The sequence below is a fragment of the Dreissena polymorpha genome, chromosome 8 (genome assembly GCF_020536995.1).
Source record: "Dreissena polymorpha isolate Duluth1 chromosome 8, UMN_Dpol_1.0, whole genome shotgun sequence".
In the NCBI taxonomy this organism is placed as follows: Eukaryota; Metazoa; Mollusca; class Bivalvia; order Myida; family Dreissenidae; genus Dreissena; species Dreissena polymorpha.
This window is the reverse complement of record NC_068362.1, coordinates 7,510,614-7,523,987: the sequence shown is the minus strand read 5'-3', so window position 1 is coordinate 7,523,987 and position 13,374 is coordinate 7,510,614. Positions and strand designations below refer to the sequence as shown.

At 34.6% G+C, this 13,374-nt stretch overlaps 1 protein-coding gene and 1 non-coding gene across 2 annotated transcripts; one reads left to right on the top strand and one right to left on the bottom strand.

Moving 5' to 3' along the window:
• The first annotated feature begins 6,093 nt into the window (after positions 1 to 6,093).
• On the top strand, positions 6,094 to 6,234 carry LOC127843288 (U4 spliceosomal RNA). The gene has a single exon (XR_008032197.1). It is a non-coding gene; the product is annotated as a U4 spliceosomal RNA (small nuclear RNA).
• Positions 6,235 to 10,657: 4,423 nt separating this feature from the next.
• Positions 10,658 to 13,038, bottom strand: LOC127842344 (nuclear factor NF-kappa-B p100 subunit-like). Its single transcript, XM_052371807.1, has 2 exons — positions 11,838 to 13,038; positions 10,658 to 11,298 (listed from the first exon to the last, which is right to left on the bottom strand). The coding sequence occupies exon 1, from the start codon at positions 12,875 to 12,877 to the stop codon at positions 11,843 to 11,845; it is 1,035 nt and encodes a 344-aa protein (XP_052227767.1). The 5' UTR covers positions 12,878 to 13,038; the 3' UTR covers positions 10,658 to 11,298; positions 11,838 to 11,842.
• Positions 13,039 to 13,374: the final 336 nt, after the last annotated feature.

Here is a 13,374-nt window from a genome sequence, read left to right as displayed (position 1 = left end):
TGACTGACCGCTGAATTCAGGTTTGACTGTATATTTTGATTATGTTTTGTTTTTATACAAAACATCATTTGTTTTATACAACACCAGAAAGTTTCGCGTATTTGCCCAGTCCCTGTGATCTTTCCCCTGTGATCAGTTGTGGATCAGATATTAATTTAAACAATTAGCTTTGCATTATTGGCAATAAATGTTGCAATAAATGTAATAGGCACGGGTGCTGGATGTTTCGGTAAATGACCAGTTCGGTAAATTGATTTATAGAGTAAAAGTCGTGGATGTTTCGGTAAATTGATTTTATATAGGAGGTATACCTACAACGAGGTGTTAATGACACCTATTATCGGCTTACAATAACATTGGGGGCATTTATTTGCAAACTGTGGATTACTTTTGAGTTGAGTAATTAATGCCATGCCTAAGGTAAAGAATTTAGTTAATTTTACGATTTAAATAACGCAATACTGTTGTTTGGTTTTTAAATTGGTGCTTTTATTTAATTAACAAAATTATAACATAATAGTAAAAATAAGAAATAATGATTTATGGCGGAATAAATGTAAGCTCTGCAATTACGTTTAATGCTATTTTAAAAAGTTTTTTATGATTAAAGAATAAAGGTTTCATGTTGAATTTTATATTTATTTATATGTTTTATTATTTCTTTCTGGTTGCGAAAAACACACAAAAAAACAATATATAAAATTTAAAACGTGTACGTAATTAATAAAAAGTAATATAATGATACGCGTTATGTTTTATAATTATGTTAAGTGCGCGTGTCATTGAACGTTGAGTTAAGCGAAGAGATACACATACTTGAAAACTGATAAAATTGACATATAACACAACGCCAGCCGAATGAATACACTGTGTAATAGCAAGCTGCCGTGATGATCATTATCTTATCAAATTAATACACTGGCACCTGACTACTGTACTGGAACAATGGGTTTTACGGCCAAAATAACTGATATCATTTTTTGCCCTAACAAATCGGTTCAATAAATAAATAATAACTGATCTACTTTGTAATCCGTTTTATTTACCATATAATATAAATAAGCAACAACTAAACCTTGGATACTATATATATATATTTGAATATTTCATGTCATTTAAAAAAAATGAGGGAGTAAGCACATATTAATTAGATACATTTTTGACGCACTACAATATTTTTACATTTTTATCACACATTTTTATCATTCAGATTTTCTAATACAAATTAGATACATGTACGACACTGTTCAATTTAATGTTACATTTCAACCATATCAGTCGTTCATCTTTCAAGCCTCGTCGTCGTCGAGCATGTGGTGGACCGCTGTGGATGGTCCGAGGGCATTGATGTGGCTGATGATCCTCAGAAGTTCAGTTGTTGTCAGCTTCTCTTCTTCGTAGTCATCCCATGCTTGATGCAGTCTGCCGTGTATCGTAACATACTTCTTCCGCCTGATCTTCGTGAGAAGGTGCTGGCTCACCAGCCGTATATGAAGATCAACAGTCTCAGATTCCTCTCTGAGAAGGTTGGCCAACTTGTAAAGCCCGAGGTTGGCTGAACACGCTCGTGCGTTGATGCGTCTATGCCATCCTGTAATTATAATAAAAACATGTTTGTACTTAATAACAAGATTATGTCATTTTTTTATCAGTTTTTAATAACATTATTATGAAACAAATGCTTATTACCGTTATAGTATGATATGAAAGTATAAGATTAATATACGAAACTGTTTGTAGGAAAAAAAAGCGAGAAATTTATTTACATACGAACAAACATATTTGATCTTATTATTTTAAACCACCGAAAATTAACCATTACATAAACATGAGGTAGTTTGCCAACATAATGAATATGTTGCCCAGCTCTTGCCACGTGGAGGCCACCTCTTGTAAGAGCCACATTATTATATTTTTTTAACTGCTTTAATTAAGGTATTTATCAACTAAATGTTTAAAAACATATATAAAATACAAAACGATCATGACCTTAATATATAATTTACCTCCATCGATTAGAAATTTAATAGGTTGCAAGCCTGGATAATTAATAATAACACTTTGCAAACATCGTACATTTAAACAGATAATTTAATTAGTACCAAACAACTCAATTAATGTACATCAAAATTAATCCACAGTTTGCAAATAAATGCCCCTAATGTTATTGTAAGCCGATAATAGGTGTCATTAACACCTCGTTGTAGGTATACCTCCTATATAAAATCAATTTACCGAAACATCCACGACTTTTACTCTATAAATCAATTTACCGAACTGGTCATTTACCGAAACATCCATAACCCATAGGCACAAATGCAGTACTTATTTACACTAATTTACACAAAAAATCACCACTATGCAAGATATTCTTAAAACAAAAATATATACATTGATCCGTAAAATAACTTCTCCTCCCATAAGCGAAAAAAACTGTATTACCTACTAGTCGCAGCCTTCCAGGGCGACGCCAATAAAGAGGACATATTATATCATAAACTTCAAAATTAGCTCGTATTGCGCTCGATCTCTAACCATGAACATCAATATCAAAACTCAGAGACGCTTACTTTACTCACAAACGTACAGATGTATCGACGTAACTTTAAGCAGAAATGTATTTTTAGCCCATTTACGGATGGCAACGGTCTTATTAAACGTTATATTCTATATAATCGGAAACGCGTGATCTACTTTTCATTGATTATGTTTCAAACGCCAATCCCAAAATAGAGTGAGTACGGAAAATGACATCGCGTGTTTGGAAATAGTATGTGCATTGCAAATAGGTGATGTCATTGAACCAATTATTTCCCGTGTGTACACATATGCTAGATCCCTTTAGTTTGCTTTCATGTTTTCACACCAACGGTCTTCAACACTATCAGTGTTCGTAGTTTCAATATCAAAAGCCTATTTTTTGGATAAGAACTGATGTTATTGTATTTCATTATCATGATTGTACCTTTGTTCCTTTATAAACATACTGTATAGTTGTTGTTGTTTTTTGTTATCTTTGTGTGATATGTGACAAAACTGTTTCCCAATTCGTGAATATACCACTTTAAACGCATATCAAAGATGTGGTGTACGTTAACATAAACCAGTCTTTGTATTGATAAAGGTAGAGTTTAGAGACGTGAGTGTAAACCCCCTAAAACTTGGGGTTTAACAATTATTTAGACGCATTTCTTCCTGCACTCAATGACAAATTGGCACATTGACAAATTAAAACATTGACATGTATTTCAACGAAAATGCATACGTTATATTCAAGCAAGCAAAATTAAACGATAAAACATAAATAACACCGATTATTGATTCTATTAATCATCGATCGAAACAATATAAGTCTTTAAAGCTTGTGCAACGCTATTGATTGATAATGTGGGAAATATGTTTATTAACCCATTTATGCCCAGTGGACTCTCCCATCCTTTTATATTGGATCAATTTATTTCCAAAATTAGGGGTGTCTGGTATACTTTTTTCTATATTTAGATATTTTCTCACAAAAATTCCTGTAAGCAAACAGCGCAGACCCAGATGAGACGCCGCATTATGCGGCGTCTCATCTGGGTCTACGCTGTTTGCAATGTCCTTTTTTCAGGACGCTAGGCATGAATGGATTAATTAAATAACGTTTTATATACGCTGTTAACTCTTAAGCTTGAAAGATCCCGTTGTAGCGCGTTATATTTCACTTTCCAAAGGTCGCAGGTTCAAATTCCGATGTAGGAAACAAACTGTAATCAACTTTTGCTCTATATATTATAGTTATTACAGCTTATTCCAAATATTTTACTCTGTGAAATCACATTTAACGCCATTTTCAGAGTATTCAAAGATATGTGAACATGCTTCTTTAACTCAAGGCTCGTGACCCAGTTTAGTGATCGAGTGTGGCAGAGGTCAATAACAAGCTTAATTAAAATATGCTGAAAGGGAAATTCGTCTCAGCTAAACGAGTGCTTATATTATTTTACTACCTAAATTAAACATTTAGTATTCACACTTATTTATGCTCAATACAAATGCAATATATTCAAAACAATATTTATAATTAGGTTAAATTCAGTTGTGTTTAGTATCGTTCAGTCATATGCGGTATAGTTTTGAAGAATGTATGAGAATCATGAAACTCCGGAAACATTATAAGGAAATAAATTCTTGTTAACTGCGTAACCTTGTTTGGGGAGTTAATAATTGACTCTGCTCATTTTCAGTGTGTTTCCCAAATTGTCATCTGATAAAAATTTCGAACAAACTCCGTTTTGGGTTATGACACACAAGTTGTTTCGCTTTAGTTCTGTTAGTAATTATAACAACTAATGTTTGAAAACAAATTTTGTTTGGGTTTTTAACTAACCCACGAGTATTATTACATTTTAGTCGTTGTGATGTGAGAATTATATTTAAAAGTTCCAAAACTGTTTCGCTTGGGATCACAATTGACTGTTTTCGGGGAATGGGGGTATAAATGTCCCAGTAACGTCTTATTTTGTTTCACAGGTTGTCAAAATTCCAAAATCTGTGAGCATGTCTCTTTAACTCAAAGCTCGTGACTCAGATTGAAGATCCGGTGCGGAAAGGTCAATAACCAGAATAAAATGAAAATATATGTTGAAAGATGTATTCGTCTCAATTAGAAGTATTCACGCATGTTTATGCTGAGTAAAATGCAATACTTCAGAAACAATATTTAGGATTTAGTCAAATGTAACTGTATTAAGTATCGTTCAGTCATTTGCGGTAAAGTGTTCATTAATGTGTAAGAACTATGAAACTCCGGATATAAGGAAAAAAATCTTGTTAAGACCGTAACACTTTTCAGGCGTTCTCAATTGACTCATGTCATTTTGTGTGTTCTCCCCAAATTGTCATCTAATAAATATTTCGAACAATTCACGTTTGGGGTAATGATACATCAGTTGCTTCGCTTTTATCAAAGTACATGTAGTACTGTTAAATCCAATATTTAAAAACAAATTTTGTTTGGGTTTATACTTAACGGTAACTCAAACATTGTTTTTACTTTGCTTTGTCGCTAGGATAACATCTTGTATTTCCAAAACTGTTTCGTATGCGCTCACAATGACTCAGTCTTACTTAATTTGTTTCGCATGTCATAATATAACTCCACATAAGTTTTGCAACTCATTATAATTTTTCAAGAAAACGTCTGCTAATCGGTTTATTACCGACTCAGTAATTTTCATGATTATACGTGACTCAGTAGGGTGTTTGTTGTATACTTACACAGCAAAGCAGAAGTAGACTGCACATGTATCATAGATACACAGCGAAACGTAGTTTTGTCCCTTATTAATTAAACTATTTGGAAGAGGTTTCCGTTTTCAGTAATTAGCTGCTTTCACATGATTTCATCACATTGTACTAAGTTTTAAGGAAAATTTATATGAACGCAGTTAAAGGAAAATACTAAATTGAAATAGGATGACATAAATCAAAACGTCTCACAACGCAAACATGTTAAACAATGAAACGTGTCTGACCAAACACATACAATATCAAGTAAACCCTTTTTCCTAATGTATGGATCAATAACGTAGACAGTTGCGGCATTTTATATAACATGTACAGCTATCTTTTTTCTCATGTTCACCATTTAATCACAAAAATGGTCAGAACCAATATACTTGTACACGACAGTACATATGTTTCCCTGTTTACATGTACGTTCGTTTTATGATGAAAGATTAATTTAAAATAATGATTTTAACAGGAAATGCATTGCCCTTAATACGCCGTCGCTTAAAATGAGACAGTCACATTGGTATGGTAAAAACATATATTCTTTATAAATAAGTTGTTTAAAGTTTTCGATTAAGATTACTTATAGGAACGCAGTTAACGTTGTGTCTACGTTAAACGTCTCAGTTGTCTCCTTTATATGAAAGGGACGTAATTTGAAATATAATAAATGAAGAAAATATTTATAATATAATTGAATGTGTGTACATAATAATTCTTTGGTAACGAACAATTATATTGTTTTATAATTGTGTGATTAAGGTTAATAATCTTAATTTAAAAAAAGAGTTATAAAAATGCTTAACCTCTTATTACATCAGCTTTGCGCAGTGGCGGTACCATAGCCAATGAGGTTTATCCGAGGCGTGGTTATTGCTAGTTGAAAACTATACCCAATACCCCGCGCCGACGCCCTGAAATATGGGCGGCGAGCGCAATTTTTAAACGTCCTTACGGGGACTGACAAATACAATATATAATAGTACACAAGAGCAAACATACTGAAAGCGAAAAAAAAAATCATTGTTTTCAAATAATATTAATATTACGCGTTTCCAAGTATAGTGTGAACTTTTTGCCTTATATGCGTTAAACAAGTTTACAGTAGGCATATAAGCGATTTCTATTGGTCAGGTTTTGCACGAAGACATTATAATAAAGTTATAGGTTGTGTACAGTCATTCTACCAAACTCTCTCACGTCGTAAATATCGAGTTTGATATAAAAGTATTATTTTGTATGTATGTTTTTCACGAAAGAACAATTGTATGTTATTCTATAAACAAGCTAACAAGTGTACGTTGAAAACAAAATAAATAAATTATTGAATGAGGCCCATCATTCAATATGTAATCTGACATCGGACAGATCGGCACAGGTTTTCAGCGTTCATCGTCTCTGTTTTTTCCTGGTCGATGAGTTCATATTGGGAATTGTGTATATATGTTTTCCAAAGATTTTATGTATTTAGCACACGCTTGTCATACTGTTGGATTCTTTCATATTTGTCGTGGCTTCACTATGCAAACATAGAGCACTAATGTGACATTGCGAAGACATTGTTGTTGTTGTGTATAGAAACGGGTATTAAGCTCGGAACTTGTATTATTTTACCAAAAGTGGTAAACTTCTAAACTTTCAGTCCTTCTTAATACAATCTTTCTTATTTCAATATGTTGGTTATATATTGGTCTTACGAACGCGAAAGGTGTAAGCTATAACTGTGAATGTGTTCAAAGTAATGCCCACTAACACCAGACTGGCGCTTATACTGCGTTCTTACGGCAACCCAGGGCACGGTCGTAAAGAGAACGCACAAAGTCTTTTTTTACTATGACTATCGGCGTTTCCAAAAACGACTGTTTCAGTCGTAATAAGGACACCAGATTAGTGCGACATATGCGCAAATTCCTATGTTCTCCGTTCTTGCGGTTTTCTGGCTAGAAGGCAGACGGATCGCTTTGAAATCACCACACACACATCGGCAGCGCGATAGAAACACGAATAACGCGAGGGCTCATAGTACAGTTTTACTGGAGTCGCCGTGAAACGTAGCGAACAGGTCAGCGCGAACGTACTGCATCCCCAGTACGTATATGGTGGTCTTATTACGACCCTGTCACATTCTTTGTCGTAATGCAGTCGTAGTGCATACGACAAGGTCTCAGTAGAGTCTAAAAAGCAACGCCAAGAACGTAGTGTGTGACGTCTTTGATCGCCGAGTAAACGCCGATGTCTCGCAGTATAAACGTAGTGACGACGTTCGTGATTTGGATTGAATGCCACGTAAAGTCGGAAAAAAAAACAGTTTATTGGAGTCGGTGTGATTGTTGACGTAATTCAGATTTCTTTGACGTAAACACACATTGGCGTTCCTACTACGACTTTTGACGTTCCCCTCCCCCCCCCCCAAAAAAAAAACAACAAAACAACAATCACCAACAACAACTACGATCTGAACCTTCAGTTTTCGAGAAAGGTCAGTGCATGTTGCTCTCTGATAATCCCAATACCGTCCTTTCATTACCCCAGGCTTCTGGGGTTTTTTTCATCGGGCTTTTGCGGCGTTCTCACCAAGTCCAATACGTTTTCATTATTTGAATATAAACATAAAATGTATAATAATACTTATAATTTGATCTCTCGGCGTCACGCGGCGATAATCACCGATGTCACGTTAACCCCAGTACGTTCATAGCATGTCTTATCCTTCTGCAACCTATGGGTGTGCACTTCAACTGCGCTGCATTACGACTAAGAGCGCAGCATGGTGGCGATGGAACCTCATAAACGTCACACACTGGGAACGCAATAGGGTCGCCATATAGTCTTTGGAACTCACTGCGAATATAGTACGTCTGATCTACGTCACTTCTTTTCGCTCCCGCTGCTTTTATTGCGTTCTCGGCGCGATCCTATGACGCTCTAGCCAGAACTCCGAACCTCGATCTTATCTGTGAAAATGTCAAGATTATTTTGCCGTATGTACCTCGGTCCCGGGTCGCCATGCTAACGCAGTACGAACGCACGTCCGTTGTGACGGGGGTGCAGGGTATATACATCATGTATAATAACATGTCTATCAATTATCTTGAGATCTAAAGTGACATCCAAGGGTGTTTCAGACTGTTCCATTTATCTCATAACCCATGATGTCCTTGTGGACTGGTCAACACAAACTGTATGAACATAGTTCGAATGCAGTCCGAATGTTAATGTATTTTTGCACATGTTCAGTGGCAAATTAAAAAAGACAAACAATATGCTTTAAAACCTTTTGCTTTTTAACTGCAAGACCCACACAATTCTTCGATTAAGTAAATATTTTGGAATGTCACCAGACCGGAATGTCTTTCCACCATTCTCAATGTATTTAACGGCATAAGTTGCTTAAAAATTGATGTTTCAGCACTGGTGATGATGTTACATTTAGTTGTTCGTTTTCCTTTAAACATGATAACAGTATTTATGTTAAAATTCTCTTGAATATTAATACCGCTGCACTTGACAATTGCAACATAAGTCACAATTGTTTGTATGTACAATAAGTCAGAAAATACAGTGATGAGTATTTATTCTCCGGAAATTCGGCTTTATCTTGTGGTGAAATACATTTATGTGTCACTTAAACATATATCAATGGGATGATGACGATTTGAGTTATGTAATTTTATGGAACCCATTCCAAAATAAACTATAGTTTAATCAAGTTGACTGGCATACTCATTTAGCCCATTTGTAATTTTAATATTATATTAATCAGCTCCTATTTACCCATGGCGAGCAGCTGAACCAATCGCCAGCAAGAGCTTAAGCACATTTTAATCTTTTCAAATACATTATTTTCTTAATATGACTTAATTTGATAGGTTAAACTTAGGTCTAGACATAAACACGCTTCAGAAAGAATACGTTAAGCCGATAAATGTCAAAATAAAACAAAAACATAAATGAACAATAAAACGCACTGAAGCAACGTTTGTTCGGTGTTTTCTTCTGTTTGCATTAAAATTGTTATCCATGACTAGCTTAACAATATTGTAACCTCTTTAGCGAAGACTTCTGACAAAAAATTAAAGAGTCGGTTTGGTAGGTCGCCGTCATATGATTATTACGGAAAAAAATGAATCTTTAAACATTAAAGTGCTAACGCGAACGTTCTTACAATATATAATAATTTAACGATTGTACGATTGTAAATGAATACTTTACACCTTTAAATGACTTTTTAATAAGACAAAGTTCGCCAGTGTGATCTTCTGGTACATATTGCACTGGAAAAACAAAGTTGTATTTTTCATATCGGCCTATCAGCCTTTAAATTGGTATACTTGCGTGTACAATTATATGTGCTTTACAACGCTATATCTGCATTTCCAATGATATATATGCATTAAAATATATATATATATATTTGACTGTCTAATGACATATTTGTTTCTACATAAAACACATTTTCATATGAAATTTTGTATTTGCCTTAACTATGGTATTTATAAACTAAAAATGACATATTTGACATAACAATTACATATTGTTTTGTATAATTGAAATAAAATTAACAATTTATTTTTGCCTTAACAAAGAGAATAACATAGTACTGCCCTATTGTTTAGTAATATATCAGGTGAAAGACATCGAAATAAACTACGGCGAGAATTAAATAAAAACTTATTACGTATTAATAATAAAGTTATACGCAATTGAAGTAAATACTTGTTAAATAAGTTTAAGATATGTGTGTTGTTGTTTTGTATCTTAATATACAATATTTTGGTTTCAAATTGATTATTTTGTAAAATCGGATTACTTTCTACTGAAAATTAATACTCAACATATGATTCCGAGAAACACGTCGTACCTGTAAATATTGCGATAAACGTCTTCTTACATGATATAAAAGTATATCAGACACCTTTGCATCAGGCCTATATCAGAGTAAAAGTATGATAAAAATGTATACCAGGCAAAGTTGATTAAAGTTAATATCAAAGTAGAATTATGATCTAAAAAATCAGGCACCTCTGTGTTAGGTCGCTATCAACTTAGAGGTATGATAATATTATATATGTGCATTCACAAGAACCATATGCCTCTTATATGACATGTTTGCATTAACAATCACGCATGCTTTAACAATGATATATTTGCATTTACAATGAATATGTCTTTACAATGATTTTTTATCTTTAAAGTGATCAACTACATAATGTCCAAATGTATTCTGATTTCCGTCTGTTGTGTTAAGCAACATACAGCTCTTGGGAAATAAATATCTAGAATTTACAAGTATATTATTTTCAAATAGACTCATTTGTCGTGGTGAGATTCGGAAATAAACAAATAAAAATATAAAGCCAAACCAAGTGAACTTGTTTTTTTTTTTACTTTAATGACAAAACACTGATTGTTTGTATCAGTATATCTGTAAAACAATAATACTCGGCGATATAAAATTATCAAATATATAAATACATTCAAAATCAAAAAGAAATGATAAGGTATAACCAAAAAATTGCACATACGATCTGTCAAGCAACATCGCCATTAGTCATACACGATCATAAAATGAACTTTGCGTATGCTCACGGTAAGTAATTAATGCAAATATTGGAAGCAGGGATAGATAAAACACTTTTCTGTTGGCGGCACAATTTATCGCACACACAAACAGTACACATGCATGCTCCACTGGTGTAATATTTGTGGCATACCCCTGACTTGGTCGCTACCTTGATCTTTTAATGTAATTGTATCAATTTATGTACAAAGTCATTTTTTATTTTGTCCTATAGTAGTTCGAAAATATCTGTAACAATTTAGCTCATGGTAAAGTTGGCTCTGAAATCAGTTCAATTCTATTCAAGCCCTATGCTATCAACAGCCGAGTCAACCACAAGACTAGAGTACTGTACTGGTCTTCACATCCTTTCTCCTTAACGGCACGTTAGAGGAGCCTTTGGTAGATGCAAGTGATTCGCATTTCACAACAGAGAAGTTATCTCGAAGCTTCTGTCCCTCGTTCTGTGAAATTAATAAGTCAATCATCAGCTATCGTCATTGAAAAAACAAAATGAGTTGTTAATTTTATGGCAAAACATAAAGCTCTATTATGAGGAAAAGATCCAATAATTTTGCAGCGATAAGCTAATGCATGTGAAATATATTTAATATATATTATACATCGGATAGCAGTTTAACAAATCAGTAGATATGTCAGTTGCGTGAATAGAAATTCGAACGATTCGAGCTTTTGACGCGACCCGATAAACATTATTGTGCTGAAATAATATCAACAAAACGTATTTGGACAATCGTACATGTAAATATAATAATGCAAATGTACTTTAACCCTTAAAGCGCTGGAGCTGAATTTTAAAGGCCTTTGCAAACAGTTTGGATCCAGATGAGACGCCACAGAACGTGGCGTCTCATCTGGATCCAAACTGTTTGCTATTCTGATAGTATTCTTTGAAAAAGAATGAAGAAAATGCTAATTTTAGAAATTCAGCAGACGACATTTTAGCAGAAGACAAATTTCCCAGCATGCAAAGGGTTATTACCTTCGTCACAGTAATCGTCGCAATCTCCACAATCTGCATTCATTGGGATGACCACCGGATACTTCTAAGATGCGGCAACGCCAAAGTTGTTGAACCACATCGGCTCTCGTTTCACTTCTCCCGTAGGCTAGTTTTGCCGGGGATTCGCACGAAAAGGTCCGAACATCTACATTTAATTCGTGGTATCTTACCAAACAAGTGATCGTGTTTATGTGACCGGACTCCACAGCGAAGTGTAGAGCGGTGCGGCCACTCTTTCTGTCCGGGGCGTTAATTTCTGCCCCGTGGGCTAACAGAATGTTCACTAGTTCAGTGTTACCGTGCAAAGCAGCGATGTGAAGACACGTTTGGCCTTGGTGATCGTAGAGACCTACGGACCGCGTGAGTTCATTGCCTTCGCTTTCGAGCAACGCCTTTAGAATCTCTACGTCCCCGTTTCCACAGGCAATGTGTGCAGGCGTGCGTAGTTGACTGTCTTGAAGTGTCGTCTGCGCTCCCAACCCTAAAAGACAACGCACGATATCAGTCCGTCCTGTAAGAACGGCCAGATGTAATGGTGTCTGTCGGTAGTGGTAGTTTTGATGATTCAAGAAATCATGATGATGGCATCTGTTCAAAGTAGCATCAATTATGTATGATATTTGCTGTATTGTATATACACATATTATTGCCAAATGGAGAGGCGTATCACCATCCCCATCTATACATGCATTAGTGAAAAGCTCAATTTCATACTTCTCTACGTTACTACTGTAGTTACCACCGTGCTCAATCGTTCGATCATATAAGCAAATATCACTTAATTTCTGTGTTAAATCTCTCGTTTCTTGGAAGTAGTCTTTACGTTGTTGTGAGTTTTTGTCTTTGCTAAGTTCGATTTCGCCAGAGAAAAGTTTGTTCAAAGTTTCTCCGCTTTCAGTGTTATAAGGAACACCGTCTTTTGAAAAATGATGCGGTTTAAAAATGGAGCTCGGTACTTTAACATTTATAGAACATTCGTCTGTATCCACTAAAGAGTCTAAATCGGTAATCTTATCCATGTTCAATGTTCAACGATACACATTAGTATATTATAAACAGCGAATGGTCAAATTTTATTTATCACACATTTTGCACAAAATTTAGGTTAACGTGAACCATTTTTTGTCTATATATTGCCTGCATGTAAAATAACCGCTTAATTAATCAAACACAAAGGTTATTTTGTCGTAAAATACTAAACTGGAATTTCTATTGGGAATTCCAGCTTTCTAATAATACCAACACACATTTTCCAATGGAAATTCTGCTTGGACTATTTTTGGAAAATCGTATTTCTTATTCTGACAATATTAAAATTTCTATAGGCCTTTTAGACATGAAAAGACCGCTCATTTGGGTCTGAAAATTGTTTGATATTTTAACTTCCTATTTAATTGATCATGCTCCAAGTGCGTGTCCGTTATCTAGTACATGATATGACTTGTAGTTCAAATACCATTTTAAGTACAAACTTCGTTCGAAATAGAGTGTATGCTTGAATAGCCTTCACAATACG

Bases quoted from the DNA above. Each gene is read 5' to 3' on its own strand.
- LOC127842344 (XM_052371807.1), bottom strand. From the start codon at position 12,877: ATGGATAAGATTACCGATTTAGACTCTTTAGTGGATACAGACGAATGT.